The sequence below is a fragment of the Mobula hypostoma genome, chromosome 6 (genome assembly GCF_963921235.1).
Source record: "Mobula hypostoma chromosome 6, sMobHyp1.1, whole genome shotgun sequence".
Lineage (NCBI taxonomy): Eukaryota > Metazoa > Chordata > Chondrichthyes > Myliobatiformes > Myliobatidae > Mobula > Mobula hypostoma.
The window spans coordinates 154,238,613-154,257,418 of record NC_086102.1 but is presented as its reverse complement, the minus strand read 5'-3'; the positions used below and the strand labels follow the sequence as shown (position 1 = coordinate 154,257,418).

Genomic DNA, 18,806 nt, shown 5'->3' with positions numbered 1-18,806 from the left:
TTGACACCCAGGAACTTGAAATTGCTCACTCTCTCCACTTCTGATCCCTCTATGAGGATTGGTTTGTGATCCCTCGTCCTACCCTTTCTGAATTCCACAATCAGCTCCTTGGTCTTACAGAGTTGAATGCAAGGTTGTTGCTGTGCCTCCACTCAAGTAGCTGGTACATGTCGCTGCTGCACGCCCTCTCATCTCCATCTGAGATTCTGCCAACAACGGTTGTATCATCATCAAGTTTATAGATGGCATTTGAGCTATGCCTAGCCACACAGCTATGGGTATAGAGAGAGTAGAGCAGGGGGCTAAGCACACATCCCTGAGGTGCGCCAGTGTTGATCATCGGCGAGGAGGAGTTATTAATACCAAACAGCACAGACTGTGGTCTGCCAGTTAGGAAGTTGAGGATCCAATTGCAGAGGGAGGTGCAGAGGCCCAAGTTCCATAGCTTATCGATCAAGATTGTGTATATTTTATTATTAGCGAATTAACTATTCCCAAGGCACCAGCTATACCTGTCGTAGATACAAAGCCAGTTAATTAATGTGATTGGACAAGGAGGAGTTTATGCTTATTATGTAATTCAGCAGGACCTATATTGCTTCACATTAATGTGTGTGCTTTTAAACCTGAGCAATATGAAGACATGGAGGCACATGAAGAGCTGCCAGAAGATATTCAATGTTACTAAATACAGTGTTAGTGGGCACATGCATCAGACCTTTATAATCCCAGATTTATATAACACTGCTTTTCCATTTTTGAAAAGAAGACATTTTTTTATTATTTGGAAGTTGACCCTGTTACAGGTTCCCTGAGTTGACTTTCATCTTTTCAAAGGAACCCATATCATTGATGTTGTATCCCTTTGTTGACTTGATGAAGATGTATTTTTAAAATTAGTTTATTGCATTTTGTTTTGTTTCTTCGACATTCTCCTCTGGAATAAGTTTATGATTTCTTTCTGCAGCACGCTTCAATAATCACACATCGTCCCATTTTGAATTGTTAGCATTGCCACTTGAATTCTTATGCTGCTGATTTATAGTTTGACTCATAATTCTGTTACTCTTAGTTACCCCTCTCCAGATTTAACTGAACTGAGCTCTTATTAGATTAGTCTTCTACAGCAGGATTATAACTTTTTATGGAATGTTTCATTCTGTAGTTTAGTAGAATTTTTATATGTCTTATTGTTCAAATTCAGTATCCTTGCAATAATTGTTCCTTCAGAGGTGCTTTGAAAACTCTGCCATTTGCTGATGGACAATATGGTCAAATGACCATGTGCTTAATATTATCTTGTTTCATGCAATGTACAAATCGACATTAAATGAACTGTTATCTGAAAGTAGATCTGTGACGCATGAACACGGGGTTCAGTTCTTCAGTGTAAACTTTATTGTAGCATAGGACCAAAAATCCTTCATCTCAGTCCATTTTGAGTGCCTGCCTCCAAGTGCTAAGAAATTATCAATCAATTTCTCACAATAATTGTGTTTTTTTAAAATTAATTTCAGTTATATGTGTATATCTTTGCAACCTTGATGATTAGTGCACTTATATCAGCTATCAGCTGTTCAGATTTTCTGTAATCACACCGTTTAATCAAGGCAATTATCTGCACTCATGAAAACAGATTATTCAATGTGAAAGTGTCTGAATATTTGTCTTCTCAATATACTTGATACAAGAAGACTATGCCATACTTAAGGATGAAAGTTCTGTAATACTCCCATGCTCCGTAGCTTTATCAATTTCTTCTGAGCTTTTTATCATGTTTTTGTAGCTGTCTAAGCACTTCTGAAAAACTTGAAAATCATTTGGTGTTTGTAGATATATTAGTTCATTATCTTGATTGCATAGGCAGTATGTATCTGTGTGTTACATCCGTGACATATTCCTATCCTGCTTTGGAATTCTTCCTGTTATTGCTCTGAGATCATAAAGTCCATTCATATGTATACCCTTCCATTAGCAAAATTCTCTAACATTCATTGATGTCATTTCCAACCATGTTGCTCTTTTGGAAAAGCAAGCCCAAATATGAGACTTCATAACTTTTGAATATTCTTGCTTATTAAGCCACAAATAAACATACCTCATGATACATAATGTGAGAGGTCCTGAGATTATTGTGCCATGAGGTTCTTCAACAATAACAACTTCTTGCTTGACATCTCTTTTCAACTATCATCTTGGTAAATCTTGGCAAATTTTGATGGTTTGAGATTAAAATGATCTTGTGACTTTTCTGCTACTTCATCAAAAATATCTTTGGCTTTCCCTGATTGCTGTTACTGTGCATTCATCGCAACTCACTTTAGTTAAGATACTGGTTTTTGTGCATTCAAGTATTGCACCATTTGTGGAAAGATATTCTCACCATTGATGTATTGAAAAGCAAAACATTTCCAAGCATCCAGTCATACTGTATATCCCTAGCCCTCAAATGGAACTCGCTTGGGATTGTCCTGTTCTTGTTCTTTGCAGTGCCAAATTTTCTATTTGAGGATTATTATTCAGTCTGGCATCTTCCTTCTTTCTTTCTAGTCCTGACAAAGGGTCTCGGCCTGAAACATCGTCTGTTTATTCATTTCCATAGATGCTGCCTGACCTGCTGAGTTCCTCCAGCACTTTCTGTGTGTTGCTTTATTTATGTTGCTAGTTATTTTACATTTTTGATTATGTTGTATATTATTACTCCAGAATGCAACTTGCTGGACGTCAAATAATCGAAGCAAGTGATCACGGATTTCCAGATTGTCCCAGTGATCATTTTCCTCACACTTTAGAAGTTTCCAAGGCCTTTTTTGACCTTTCATCCTTATCACTGGTTTGCAACATATGTTCATTGTACATGGCTTCCTTACTTTCAATCCAAAGATAGAGTGTATAGAGCAACAAAATAAGATGGTGAAAGTGACTAGAAAAACATGTGAGTATAGTATTTTTGTTTTTAGCTACAATACACGTTTTATGTATTTTTTCATATGGTTAATGAATGTGCTGATTATGATAAATTGCTATTTCAATAGCTGCATTCTTTTTAACAAGGGAATTTCTCTGTAAAGTATCCAGTCATTTTTGAAATGCTCAGCTTGCTTAGGGCACTTTGGTCACCATTAATGGTGCCCTTGATTTCAAGAAGAAGAGAAGGAAGTGCCAAGTTTAATTGTGCTAAATGCAGTTATAATTGGATGGAGTCAGAGATTTGACAAAAACAAATGCCTCTGTTTTAGAGTTCATGAAGATTGTCCTTTCTTGTAGTATGTGATGGATTCTGTTCTACTGTACTATTGAAAGGATACTGCAAGAATGGCCAAGTCCAGATTGTATCTGTAATGTACTTAGGACGTGAGGCTTGAAACATTCAGACTTTGGATAGAACAACAGAGCTCTTGTTTTATGTGGAAATTACTGATATAAAGCAATTTGAAGTCAGAACAGAAGATATAATTAAGCAAGTTTTGAAGCCATTTTGCATTTAAGCTTTGTTTGATGGACTTTAAGAGTTGTTCATTAAATGTTGCATTAAATGATATTAATTTTTTTGGAGCCATTTGAAGTTTTTAGAAACAAAAATTCAACATTTTGCAGATTTAATGCGCTCTTATTTAATACAGTTTCTTCTATTCCAGGATATAATTAGGAATATTTTTATATTTTCATTTTGATATGAATTCTTTTCTCATCTATTAGTGCAGAAAAACAAAACCTGGAAATTGTCTTATTTTATTTTTAGTTTGCAAGACATATAAAAAAGTCAGAAGGTCAGAAGACTCCAAAAGTTGAACTACAAATCTCCATCTATGGTGTCAAAATTTTAGACTCCAAAACAAAAGTAAGTAATTCTGTCATTCTTAGCAATTAATAATTATTTAAATAATTTTCTGGAGGCTCAACCCTGTATTTCATAGCATATAAACATTTTTCATCAGAATCTGCACCTTACTTCTGAAAAAAATCAGAACTAAAAGACATGAATTATTGTAAGCAAGCAAGATGTATTCATGCTTGATCTTACTTTTTAAGAAAATAGCTATTGGATAGACCAGCATGATTTATATACCACAATGATCACCATAACCATTGCGCATTTTCAAAAGTTTCCATTAGATTGGAAATGAGCAAATATAATTTCTAAAAGTGAGTCAGGAAATAGGAAATGACAGGCTAGTTAGCATAATATATGTTGTAAGGAAAATGTTGGAAATTGTTTATAAAGACATTAAGGTAGGATATTTGTGATTACCTGGGGGGGGGGGGAGGAATTCAAGGTAATCTTAGATGGCACAGAACCCTCATTTCGGCCTTATTTGGGTCAAACTTATACTCTCTTAGGCCATGCACACTTTAACCTGCATTAACCAAAAGTTAATTGCTTCCATTAGCTTTAAATAATGGACCTGAACTTAACTGAATTATTGCTAAGTTAAGGAATCCATCTTCTTCCAAGTCGATTCTTCACTTAATATTCTTAGTAATTGCTCCCATCACTCACTCCAGAGTCGTATTATTTTCTTTTCTTTAATTCCTCCCTGGTGAATTTGTTAAGAAAAAATCTATCTCACCAGTTATCCCCATCCCACTTCCACAGCATCTCACAGTCCATCACCACACTCCCCCTCGAAGGTAGTACCTACCAAGATCTCCACCATCGATGCCCTCTTCACACAGCTAACATTGGACTGGGGGATGGTAGCCTGAAATCCCACACAAACAGATTCAGGAACAGCTACTTTCCTACAGCCATCATGTTCTTAAAACAAACTGTGCAACCCTAGTTCTATATCAGCAATGGAACACTATAGACCATCTCTTGCACAACTGTAGACTTGTTTCTCATTGTTTTTTTTTTGCACTGATATCTTGTTTTGGCTTGTCCTGATGCGTATTCCCTCTTCACCAAATAACTGCTACCTGTCCTACCCATCTTTACCAATAAAACTATCTCCTCTTCCCTGCCTCACTGCCACTCTCCACATTAGCTGATTAAAGTATGCAAAATGTGGAGAGGCATAGCAGGGAAGTTACTCAAGGTGTTTTCCCCAGGGTAGAAATGTCAAATTCTACCGAGTACAGGTTTAAGTTGAAATGAGGAAGGTGGTTTTCATACAAAGTGTTAGATGTCTGAATATGTTGCTAGGGAAGGTGCTAGCAGCAGATACAATAGCAACATTGAAAACAGCCTGTGCTGCTCATAATTTTCTTTATTTCTGTCGGATTACTCATTCGTTTTCAAATCTCCAGAGAGAAAAAAATCCAAGTTCATTCAATCTTACCTTCTGGCCAAAACACTTCAATAGGTACACTTAATGTCAGAGAAATGTATACAATATACATCCTGAAATTCGAGGCAACATTCAGGTGAATCTCTTCTGCACCCTCTCCAAAGCCGTTACATCCTCCTCATAATGTGGTAACAAAATCTACACACAATATTCCAAATGTGGTCTACACGGCTACACATAACGTGCTAACTTTTATATTCAAGTTCCCAGCTGATGAAGGCAGAAATGCCCTTTGCTCTCTTAGCCATCATATCCAATTGTGTTGTCACTTTCAGGAAGTTATGGAGATGACCCCAAGATCTCTATCTCTAATCAAAGCCCTTAACATCAATGTAGACAACATCCACTGCCCTACCTTCTTAAACTTCTTCATCCACAAAAACCTCAATGAAATTTCTAGAGAAGTTCAAGTTTTGTTGACATTCAACTATGCATGAATTCTCATGAATGCAGCCAAATGAGACAGTGTTACTCCAGGGCCAAGGCACACGACACAATACCAACAGTCACACACAGCACAAAGCACATATAAAATAGCAAGCACATGTAAGATGTCAGTAAAATACAGTCACACAAAAATATAGAGTCCAAGACCCTGAGTCGATGAATGTATCAAAAATCTGCATCGAACACAATACGGCTTGTCTTCTGCCAAGCGAACGCCAGGGGCAGCACCGGCTCCAGCTTGTATACCATGCTATACTGCCTCCATTGGAGCCTACTGACTGTAACGCCTCTCTCCTGGATGGCTGTAAACAGGCAACATCATGGCGTGAGGTGTAGTCCTCGCTATGACCAAGCCATGTAGCTCACCTCTCAGCCAATTAATCAGTGAATCAGACTTGCAGCATTCCACATTGATAATGTACAACAGGGTCTTGCAATCACAAGAAAAGCGACTAGGACAATGACTCACTGTCAGGCTGCACAGCACCTACGCACACCGACTCCCCCCTCGCCTGTGGTGCAGGCAGCAGCACAATCCGCACCAAGTCCAGCTCCTCCAGTTTCTCTGTCAATGAACAACTCACTGATCAGGCACACCTGCAGTACTTTACTTTTCCAATGTGCAGCAGGATTTTGCGATTGTAAAAGATGTTTAAAAAGGATGATTATACATCTTTGGTTGACCCACTAGTAGCCACTGTGATCGAATACGGCACCATCTTACGTGAAGTTATCGGAACAGCTGTGCTAACTATACATAATAAATTCATGCTTTTCCACATGCAAATGATTCCTTTCCCCTAATAAGCTTCTCCAATAATTTCCCTACCTTTGGTGCAAGGCTCACCAACTTATAAAATTCCTGGTACGTCCCTGTTTTCTTCTTAAACAAAGGAACAAGATTGGTTATATTCCAGTTCACTGGCAACTCACCTGTGGCTAGGAGGGATACAAGAGTACATCAAAGTATTATGTCCTGATAAACAAAAAAAAAATCATAAAATGCCATTTCCCCAAGCAAATGGAAGAGAAATTGTAGGAGTATGAGACTGGTTTCTTGAGAGTGTTACGTACCCCGTAACTGGGTTGCCAAACCAGCAGGAATGGACCACTTAGTTGGAGTCTGGATTACTGGAACTAAGAAAGTTTTTATTAAAGAAATAAATAACACAGTACTCTAATAGTAAGGATATAAATGCAACAGGTTAGCAATGATAAAACACGCATGTACACAGAACTAGGATAATAGGAATCAATCAAGCTGTATCGCAGTCTAGGGGTAAATGATCAGTCTCAAGTGACGCAGTGTTCAGTTCAGCTTAGTACAGTTCACAGTAATCGCTGTTGTGCCGTTGGGGGGTGGGTAGAGAGAGAGAGAGAGAGCAAGCGAATGATAATATTCAAATCGGATTCAAACAGACCTTTGATATTCCTCGCAGTTAGCTTTCGGGCGAGCCCTTTGTAATGTCTTCTGAGGTCACCGACTGTGACCCCTCCGTTCCAGATACAATCGTTCTTCTGCGGTGAACCCGGCACCCAGGCAAGGGTGGACACACGCACCAGGTTCCCGCCGATCGTACCTTCTCACCCTGTGCGTCTATGGTCGGTCCCGCGATCAGACCTCCAAAAACTCCCACCAACTTGTGGGGGGGGGGGCACTCCGCACTTCCAGGGTCTCGTTACCTCGTGATCTCGTGGTGTTGTGGTGTGTCGTGGTGTGTCTCTTGCCTTAGCGAACCTGTTCCTTTTATCCCCCTGCTGGGGTGTCGCCTGTCCGTCAAACTTCAAACAGTTCAGGTTCAAAGCAACCGGTCTGACAATACTGGGAACTGTGTCTCTTTTCGTTAATCTCTCTCATCTCCCATTAACATTTCTGAATGTTTCCCCATTGTCTCTCTTATCTCTCTCATCAGCATCAATCTTCTGATAATTTGGTTGTTTGTCACAAGAGGGATAATACGTTGCAGCAAGTGGCAGGGATGAAAATTTGCATGTTGATTTTCCTAATTAGATGAATTTCAATTGATGAAAATTTTCTAGAATTTTCTAGATTTCTAAGTAAAATGTAGCATTAAGAAAACTATCACTCTATTCCAAAAGTTTATTATCATTAGTAATTTATCATAGAGTTCTTTATTGGAGAAACTGAGACAGAGATTGGTAGAAGATTATGCAGGAAGATATTGCTATCATCTTTGTAGCTTAAAGTAAACCGTAATTGATATCATCTTTGTAGCTTAAAGCAAGTCATATTAGAATAAATTAGTCATATTAATTAATTAAATTTTCTTAATTGTAAATGGTCACTCCTTAAGAGATCAGTAACGCTCAACTGTTTAGTAAATACTGCACAGAAATCTTCTGTGACTTGATTACTTTTCACCTGATTACAATTATGAATAATTAAAATACTTAACTTTGTTTGCCTTGCAGGAAATTCTGCATAATTGTCAATTGCACCGAATATCTTTCTGCGCAGATGACAAAACTGACAAGAAGATATTTACTTTTATTTGCAAGGATGCTGAGTCAAATAAACACTTGTGCTACGTGTTTGACAGTGAAAAGTGTGTAAGTCTACAAAAGAGATGTTAGGCTATGCTATTGAACAAATTCTGTGGGAAACATAATGTAAATAATTTCAGAATCAGATATTGCTAACATATGATGTAAAATTTGTTCTTTCGTGCCAAAAGTGCAGTGCAAAGACATAGAAGTCTATAATAAATAGTGCAGTTTAAAAATGATGTTCATGGGTTCATGAATCATTCAGAAATTAGATATTGGAGGGGAAGAAGCTGTGTGAAGTATCAGACTTCAAGTTGCTCTACCTCATCTTTGATGGTAGTAATGAAAAGAGGGCATATGCCAGATGATGAATGGCCTTAATAGTGAATGCCACCTACTTGAGGAACTGCCCCTTCAAGGTATAGTTGACATATTTATTTATTTAATTTACTGGCATGTAGCATGGAATCGGCCCTCCTGGCTCTTCTTGCCATGCCTCCCAGTAACCCCTGATTTAACATAGCCTAATCACGGGACAATTTACAGTAACCTATTAACCTACCAACCAGTACGTCTTTGGATTGTGGGAGGAAACCAGAGCACCCAGAGGAAACACACGCGGTCAAAGGAAGAACACACAGACTCCTTACAGGCAGCTGTGGGAATTGAACCCACGTCGCCGGAACTATAAACCACTGTGCTAGCCACTACACTACTGTGCCATCCATGGGTTGGGGGTGTAGTGGTGTTGGGCCTGTGATGGAGCTCCACTTGTAAAGCAATTTGTAAGAATGTTTGGTGTAATACTAAATTTTCTTAAATCCCTAAAGAACATGGAGCTGCTAGCATACCTTCCTCATTACATCAATATCTTAGGCCCATTTGTTCAGTTGGGCTTAGTTCAAGTCATAGATGTGAATTAGGATTGTCTGTATATTGGAATAATCAGTAGGTAGAGGTTGAATTGTAACACAGTTTCTCCTTCAAGATCGTTTACATGCTACAATAAGAAATAGCCCCATCTCTGAAAATGTATCTGAGACCATCCAAACTGAATTTAGCTGAGATTTTTTTTTGCCATAGCACCCTTTAAAATATACCATGACCACATTTGCCTTAATGCAATGTGTCAGGACTTCTGCATTAGGTGCATTGTGAGCTTAATCTATTTTCCCCCATGCAGATGAAAGTTAATCAATAAATATTGCCTTTTTTTCTTGAGCGTCTATAAATTTTGCTTAGGTGTCAGAATTGTTGCTCAAATCAAGTGTCAGATGCAATGAACTTGATGGTTGAAGCTAAAACTTGGGCCAGCAGCGAGAGAGTGCAGCACGGCATTAGGTGACCTGATTGATGCCGTCGGGGTGTTGCATTAAATAATGGTCGGTGTGGCCTCCAGGGAATGCAGTGTACAGCTGCTTGGAAAATAGTGGAGAAAGAGACCCCAGCGATAAGGCTGTTAACTGCTTTCATTAACTGTGCCAGTTCTGAATTGCAAACATGCTACTTGTTCCTTTGAAGCAGGTGGCAGAGTTATTCAACTGTGTCAGCTAACAAATCAAAGCAGTTGCATCTTTTGATGTAAGTATGGGCATGAAACTATTACAATTGAGCCTGAGCAATCTGGCATTACTTCATTGTTTCATTCCATAAAACTAAATTAGGGAACATTCTGAAAGGGTAATATATCGTGACTATATTGTAAATTTTTCATTGGCACAGTCCCTTCTAGATCAGTTGGTGTTCTCAGAGGAGGAAGGATACAAAATTTGTTTCTGTGTTGTACCTAATATTACACCCTATTATTTGGTTTGACCTTTTTTGTTCAAGGAAAACAAAAGAATGCATTTTGAAAAGACTACTGGTTAGTTCTAATCACAGAGTAGTGGCAATGCAAGCGAGGCTGAGGCTGAGCCTGCGGCAACCCAAAGCCACAGGTCCCAAGGAGAAGATAGACTGAAAGGCATTCTCTTCACAACCTGTTCTTCAAGCTCAGTGCACAGTGGAGGTGAGAAATCGCTTCAGCCCACTGGAAAGGGGGGAGGAAGAGACTGCCACCGACCGCTATCAACGGCTCATAGACGCACACACAGATGCAACAAAGACTTTGCCTACTGTGAAGCGAACCAAGAAGAGTCGGATCTCGAAACATCCTGACCGTCTCAGCAAGAAGTGTGGTCAGTGCTTGTCATGCCGAACTTAGAAGGAGCGAAACAGAAGAGCTAAGAGTCAAGTACAAGACAGCAAAGAAGAATCTCTTTACCACCTACGACCGACTGAAGGAAGAGGAACTAGCTGAGAAGATTAGAGAGGTAGAAGCTGCTAATGAAGACATGCAGCATGGAGAAGCATGGCGCCTGGACAATGAGATCAGTAGATGAAAGAAGTCCCCATTAGGTCAAATAAGTGGTAAAACAGCAGAGGACCGTGTCCTGACATGGTTTACCCACTGTAAGAACCTACTGGGAAGCCCTCCAACAATCACGGAAGAAGAAGAGGACATACCCACGATATTAATGCAAGTCGACATCGATGACGGCCCACTCACCATTGAACAACTGAAGAAGGCCAAATATGCAGTCAAACAGGGCAGGAGCGCTGGACCAGATGGGATACTGCCAGATGTCCTGAAGAACTGAGACTGGACAACATCTTGCTGGACATATGTAATACGGCACTGACGAAAGGCAACAAACCAGAACAGTGGTCACTCTCAAACATTATCCCAGTCCCCAAGTCTGGATCCCTCACAAAGACAGATAAGTACCATGGTATCAGCTTGACCTGCATCTTAGCAAAGCTATACAATCGGATGATCTTGAACAGGATTCGCACCGCCATTGACCCTAAGCTAAGATTCAATCAGAATGGTTTTCGGCAGAAGCGCACAACAGTAATGCAAATACTTGCTCTCCGTAGAATCATCGAGGAAGTCAAGAAGAACAACTGACCAGCCGTGCTTACTTACATGGATTTTCACAAAGCTTTTGACTCCATCCACCGAGGTAAAATGCTGAAGATCCTGAAAGCTTACGGAGTGCCAGACCATCTACTGAGAGTAATAGAGTCCAGCTATACCAAAACCATGGCGAAAGCTGTATCACCAGATGGAGAAACAGCAGTGTTCGAGCTCCTAGCTGCTGTGCTGCAAGGAGACACGCTGGCACCCTACATCTTTATAATCGTCCTTGATTACGCTCTGCGTCAAGCTACCAAAGATCATGACAAGCTTGGTTTTACCATAAAACCAAGGCAAACCAAAAGGATCAGACCAGTTACGCTCACGGATCTCGATCTTGCAGATGACATAGTCCTGCTCTCTGACCAGATGGAGGAAGCACAGCAGCAACTGACAAAAGTGGAAATAGAATTCAATAAAGTTGGACTTCACCTAAACGCTAAAAAGACAGAGTACATGGTGCTTAACTGCGACGAAGGTACTCTCAAGACCGTAGAGAATGATATCATTAAGAAAGTCTTTGACTACAAGTACTTCGGGTCAAGAATGATGAGTTCGGAAAAGGACATAAAGATACGGAAGGCACTGGTGTGGAGGGCTATGAACGACATGAAGGAAATCTGGAAGTCGAACCTGACCAGAGGGCTTAAAAAGAGGATTTTCATAGCAGTCATAGAGTCCATTCTCATGTATAGATGAGAGACGCGGACATTCACCAAGACGATGCGAAAGTCTCTGGATGGTTGCTATACACGAATGCTCCGGATGGCTCTTGATGTGAGTTGGCAACAGCACATGACAAACATTGAGTTCTATAACAACCTACCGATGCTGTCCACTAAAATCGAGGCGAGAAGACTGCGACTAGTGGGGCACTGTCTACGCCACCCCGAGCTACCTGCCAGCCTAGTCATCATATGGGAGCCCAAGCACGGGAGGATGAACCCTGGGTGCCCTCCCAAGACTATGGTCAACACGCTGCTAGAAGACAGCGGCGTGGCTAATGTAGATGAACTGAACACACTGATGAGGGAGAGGGAGAAGTGGAGAGTCCGTCATCGTGCCCGACGCCGGCCCCCTAGGCCTGAGTCAACGTAGTAGTAGTAGTAATGGTTAGATCTATTGAATCTGTGTTAAACATTTTAGGCTTTCTTGAAATAGTAATTATTGGTAAAGTCAAACATTCAGAATTTATTTCAGTCCTGACCAAATCATTTCCAGAGAAGGAAATACTGAATTCAAACTAAATATCAGGAGTTACAGTCCTATTTATGTAGGTAGAGAGAAAGTCAGGGATATGGTACTTGGTTTTGTACCCATTAAATTTCCAAGTTGTGTGACTCTGGTATGTAGTTAGATGATACACATTGAATAAAATTAGTTATACACTGACCAGATGTTTTAAAATTCAGATAAATAAGGACATTTATTTATATATTACCTCTTATGATCTCAGAGCATATGTCTGAAGTTCTGTTTCAACAGCAATCTCAAAACCTTGGACAGAAATGAGAATATTTTCGATCTGTTTCAGGCTGAAGAGATAACACTGACTATTGGCCAGGCGTTTGACTTGGCCTACAAGAAGTTTCTGGAAACTGGAGGAAAAGATGTTGAGACAAGAAAACAGATTGCCAGCTTACAGAAACGAGTGAGTTTAAAATGGATGTACTGGCCTAAACCATTGATTTAATGAGTATTAATTGTGAATTTGGTCATTTCCATGATTCTTTGGACATGTGAAACTTCAGTAGGAATTTGTAATGCATATGTCAACACAAGTAACATGATGCGAATGATATAACCATGCACATATAACATTTTTACCAAAATTCAGAATCAAATTTGATAAAAATGCAGCAAGTCAAATAAGTTGTATCTCTTAGTAGTTCATAAGCCAAGGGTTATGATCATAATTTCTGTTAGTTATAAATGGAAGTCAAATGTATGTACTCACTTTCTCCATGGTTTACATATGGATAAATCTTCCTGTTATTTTGCTTGGAAAGTTAGAGGATGTTTGATGTTCAAATTGAACCTCCCATCAGAGTCAATCTGTAACCCAAATATCCATGTTGGTTTCTTTCCTGAGAATGGTTTTCATCCTGAGAATCATTATACTGCATATAGTTCCCAGGTATTCTTTAGGTTTCTGGTGTTCCTAAACTTTTCAATTTTCTCTCCAAGGTGGGGGATACATTGGGACAGATTTTATACACAAGTGTAAATCTGCCCAAAATTATTAACATCAGATGTTAATCTTACCAGAGTAGAAGTGCCCCATAAGCACTCAGTATTTGCAAATGCTGTGTAATTATTCTGATTACTAATAACAATAGAAACGAATTGAAAATACCAAACTTGCCGTGAAACTTGTGAAGCCTTAAATATCATAGGAAATAGCACGGAATAGTCTTAAGACTGTTGTTTAAATGCTGGAGTCTTGCCGTTGTCATGGGAGTACATCCAGTATGATAGAAATATGCAATATAGACAAAAGTGAATCAATTATTATTCCTGTGATAGACCATTGGCACATGCCAAACTACAGAAATAAAGATACTCTGCCTCTCCATTCTTCTCTTGTACAGCTTTAATAGTATGCACTTCTGGTCTGGCTTTTCTCTCAGTCTGGTAGTTCTCCATGGGACAATAATTTCAACATATTTGTGATTATGTATATGTAGGATTTATTGTGCACAAATAAAGATCAAAATACTGTTTAGCGTCAATTGTATTTAGAGTTTATTTTAGCTATAGGTGGTCCTATTTTTATAATAAGCCTTTAAAGCAATATATTCCCTCAAGCTGTCTTGTGTAATCAGCACAAAGGTATTCATGAAAGTTTAGCATACAATTATATAATGCAAATTTTGTTGGAAATACCATTTTCTTTGTGGGTGCTTATAATTAAAAATACAGGAACCAAAAATGTTAGTGAATACTCTTTTTCATGTATACACCTACAAAAATTTGCCAACACTTTGAACAAACTTGAACTGTAGGTCATCAATCTTTGATAGTCAGAAAAGAGCAGCTAGCATGATTTCACTCCTAAGACTGCAACAACTTGAGGCAAAATCTGCTACGATCTTGTTCGGTAGCATACACTCAACAAAGTTTGTGATTTCTGCTCTGAATCCTACATGTCTGATGCAGAATGGAGGCTCTTGGCAGGCAGGGATATTGCAATCATCCATTGCATGCAGAATATGCCACTCTGAGGCCACTCCCTTGATGACTGTGCATGTTTACTTGCCCTGTATGTACTATGGTCCTCGCTGCTAAAGGCTTTCACTCCTAACATGAGGCCCACTTTGATACAACTTAAAAGTATCTGCAGTGGTGTTCAGCACTAGGATTCAGTTCAGGCTGCTTTTAGCTTTTGTGAAACTCAGACAATTTATGCCAGAAGCAACTGTAATTCTGAGAGTGATTAAATGCAAGTTATGTTTCCAAATCTGAAATTGGTCTTGAATCTAAACCCAACATCTCAACCATGGCCATTGTAATGTTTCTCACTGGGGCTGAATTGCTTGGGAAACATCTGATCTTCTGAACCCTTGCTTAACAGTCCAATAAAGTAAGTTGACATCTTACATTGATTGGGACAGAACCATTCAAATTTTATGAGCTGTATCACTTGCAGCTGTACTTGATTGTTGTCACTCAATGACCTAATTGCAGAATTATAGCTGTTACTTGGGTTTGAAGGAAGTGGGATGCAAGTTTACCCCTTCAATATTACTGCGCATTTTCAATGATCGATATATGGATATACTACTAATTAGGTTCTCTTTGTTGGAATGCATGGTGCGAATGAGGTTGGTGTGTGAAGTGAGTTTCTGCAACTTTAACTAAGTTGCTCAGTAGCAATTTCTGTATGTGCATGAACTACTACTAGTATCTAAATGTACAGTATCTAAGGAATATTGCCTTCTCAGACTTAACAGGGAAAATTGCTGCAGTATCTTTCGCACTTCATTTAATAAAACACCAACCATTGTAATAATCATACATTTCATGATTTATTTTAATCCTTATGCCAAAGATAGAAATCTAAGGTCTATTTTACGCGCAGAGGCAAGGTTGAATTTTCTTTGAACTTCTGTGAAAGTAAACATGCAGTTTTACAAATAAAATTGCTTTTACAGATTCAAGAACTGGAAACAGAGAATATTGAATTGAAAAAGAAAGTTCAGGAACTGGAAATTAAAGTAAATGTCACTCAAGGTCCATCATCACCAGTAAGTACATACCATGTGACATACATATTTTCATTTAATCTGTAATTATTTGTTTTAATATTTGGGCATCACAAGACAGAATAAAAGTATTCTAATAAATAAAGATTATTTCCAGTGTATTTACCCTTAGTAAATGTTTTCCAAAAACTGTACTCCTTTTTTCTTAAGATTATGTTGAAGCTAAGTTATTAAAATGGTGGATCTGTATTTATACAGTGGCAATATTTTAACATAGAAACATAGAAAACTTACAGCGCAATACAGGCCCTTTGGCCTACAATGCTGTGCTGAACTTGTACTTACCTTAGAAATGACCTAGGGTTACCCATAGCCCTCTATTTTTCTAAGCTCCATGCACCTGTCCAGGGGTCTCTTAAAAGACCCTATTGTATCTTTGGTATTTTGATGAAGTTTATTTCAGGAGCATTTTACTATTATTAAATTAACTCATTACTTAATGTCAGTAAGCCAGTTTGAAAGTGAGCTTACCTAACAGGGTTAATTTAGATGCTTCTGCATCTTTTTACAAAAATCAGCCTTTCAGCTCAATTGATCCGTGCGTGTTTTCAATTCACATGAACAACCACCACCACTCACTATGTCCTGCAATATACCTATCAACATAGCCCTTTATTCTTCACTCACTTATCTGCCTATCCGGCTTCCCTTTAAAAACATGTACACTTCTTACCTCATTGAATCTCAGTGAGGGAAATTCTCCATTTTACCAGCTCTCGGTTACAGCATTGCTTTCCACTAAATCAGCTTGTTGACTGTCTTATATTGATAACCTCTACATTTGTCCTTTACCAAATGTAGAAGCATGGTCTCTGTGTCTATTTAAACCTTTAGTTACAGTATCTTTTCATGGAGAAAAAGTCACCTTCATCTGGTTTGCTCATTCTTTCCTGAAGAGTCCTTCCAACAGTTCTGATAATACCTTGCAAATATATTTGGCATGCCCTCTAATAATATTATGTTTATCTAATAATGCAGCAACCAAATGCACCACACTACAACCTTCTACAAAGTTGGATGTACTTTAGTTTTAAATCTATATCTCCATCAACAAAACTGTTGTTGGTTTTTGATACTTTGCCTTTTGTAATGCCAGATCTATTTTTTCATCTATCCCATTTGTTTTCCAATTAGCATGAGATCGCCTTTGTTTACCTCATAATTCGTCTTGAACCATCATTCCTTCCATTGTTCCTTTTTTCTCTTCTGCCCTCCAACCTTATTAATAATCATTTTTATGCCTTCCCTTCCCCACCCTATTATGTCTCTTTCATCTGTAAGTTTGTCCTGAATAAAAAATGGCCTGATATGGGAGTTATATTTCTCGGCATAATTGCTGCGTGAAATATTACATTTGCAGCTCTTTGTAACTTTTACATGATGTTATAAATGCCAACACAGATGTAAACGCAAAATTATAGTCAGGTAAAGTGGAGTACATCCAAGAGTGGGGACTCCATGTTTCCTGAGTATTATAGCTGTTTTAGCTGCCTCTGTGTATGTGAAATGGCAATACTCAAAATGAGTTTAAATGTAGATTGTTTTGTGATATGGAGCTTTATAGCTTTATAACCAGGACTGCTCATTATGCTGAAAGAACCATTTAATGATTTTCTTTTCACTTTGAGAAGAATATGAGTATTAATTGTACACTTCTTGATCCTAAAAACTTTGGTATTTTCAAAGAGTTTTTATTTTTCCTGGACAAAAAATCATTACGGTCAGTCATTCGAAAACTGCTGGTCGTTCCAGGCAGAAACAATGATGCTTGTACATTATAATGTCTACTACAAGTACAAGCAAATAAAACCAACAAACATCTCATTAGGGAACACTGGAAACAATCTTTCTGATGCGGACCAAATTTTAAAATTTTAATATCCTTGTATGGGAGATTTTCCCCATTAAGGATCAATCAGAACATGAAGGAATATTTTATTCTCCTGAATTAGTGTCTGCCACCAAATAACTTCAGTAAAAAGCCCGCCACATTGAGGCCAAATATGAAAGTGTGCGCATCAAGAACTGTATATTATTTGTAAGAATTTAATATCACTTTGTATGGTGATGAGGCAGTCACCATAGAAATGGCTTGTCATGGATAAAATGGAATCCGTAGATGTACTAAACTTAAGGCATTTGATATGGTGTGGATTCAGTACTTGTGGAATAATTCAACCTTATTATGCTTTGGCAAGGATAAGAGATTAGCTGGCACACTGAAAATGGAGAACAGCATTAATGGGATGTTTTCTTGTTGGAATGCTGATATCTCAGTGTTTTATCATTTCTTTTGATACCTTCATCCATGTCATGATTAGTAAATTTTTTGATAACGCACGGATTGCAAGAAAGTAAATTGTGAAGTCCATGAAGGGTATAGAGGTAGGTTAAGCTGAGGTGGACAAAGATCTGGCAGATATGGTGTATACGCAAACACGATATGGTATATATTCTGTTTTAGTAGGAAAGATATTAAGCATATGAACTATTTCTTCAAAGCCTGCAAAATCCTGAAAGAGGGGATCTATGTACCATAAATCATGATTCACTGTCATATCCCTGCAAATAGTTAGGATTGTTAAGGGGCTGTTATTCGACATTGCATGGGGCCAAGTCTTAATTATATGGAGCATTGGTGGGCCCACTTCATTATGTTTGTAATATCAAAACATTAAACTAATTCAAAGGAAGACACAGGAATTCGAAGTGCAACTTAGTCTTTACTTAAAGCGAGGCGTGCATGTATCATGTAGTGTGATGATGTATGCAATTTACATATCTATACATATAATTTATAATGAAATATTTAAATGAGCAAGAAAGCTTAATCAACTAATATACATCCAAGATTACTCAAATATTATTAGAATATGAAATACACAACCTTCCTCTCTGCTTAGCTATGAACGCCAACCCAAGAGAGAATGCATCAACTACATACAAAGTATACTATATAATACAACCACTATATACAGATAATCAACAACATAGTAAATTTTAAATTAGCTTATTCATACCTAAAGGTTTAATTGCTCTGGAGGATTTCTTACTTTTGTGGGATAAAGTTTTTTTCCTGACAAAGGGGATAACTCTGCTTGGCAGATGAGGTTCTGGGTCTTCTCTCTGGTGGTTGCAGGAGTTGACTCTGAGACTGCAAGAAGTGGTTCTGACAGCTCTGGACACCTTTCTTCTCTTTCCTATTGACTCTAGTTTGTGCATCTTGATCTTGGGAAGGTGTATTTAGTCACTGAAGTATTGTATTATTAATCCTTCTATTGTTCTCTTTACCATCTTATCTCTCCTCTTGATCTCCTCATCCACCACAACAACTGA

The 18,806-nt window shown here is 38.4% G+C and overlaps 1 protein-coding gene across 13 annotated transcripts in view; it reads left to right on the top strand.

Annotated features, from left to right (window-relative positions):
- The window catches only part of LOC134348516 (PTB domain-containing engulfment adapter protein 1-like), a 436,378-nt gene that overhangs the window by 334,173 nt on the left and 83,399 nt on the right, over positions 1-18,806 (top strand). For all 13 annotated transcript variants that reach the window (XM_063052010.1, XM_063052016.1, XM_063052011.1 and 10 more), the window contains 4 exons: positions 3,743-3,841; positions 8,172-8,309; positions 12,740-12,856; positions 15,360-15,452. In XM_063052010.1, coding sequence (XP_062908080.1) covers positions 3,743-3,841; positions 8,172-8,309; positions 12,740-12,856; positions 15,360-15,452 — 447 coding nt within the window. The remainder of the gene's footprint in view (positions 1-3,742; positions 3,842-8,171; positions 8,310-12,739; positions 12,857-15,359; positions 15,453-18,806) is intronic.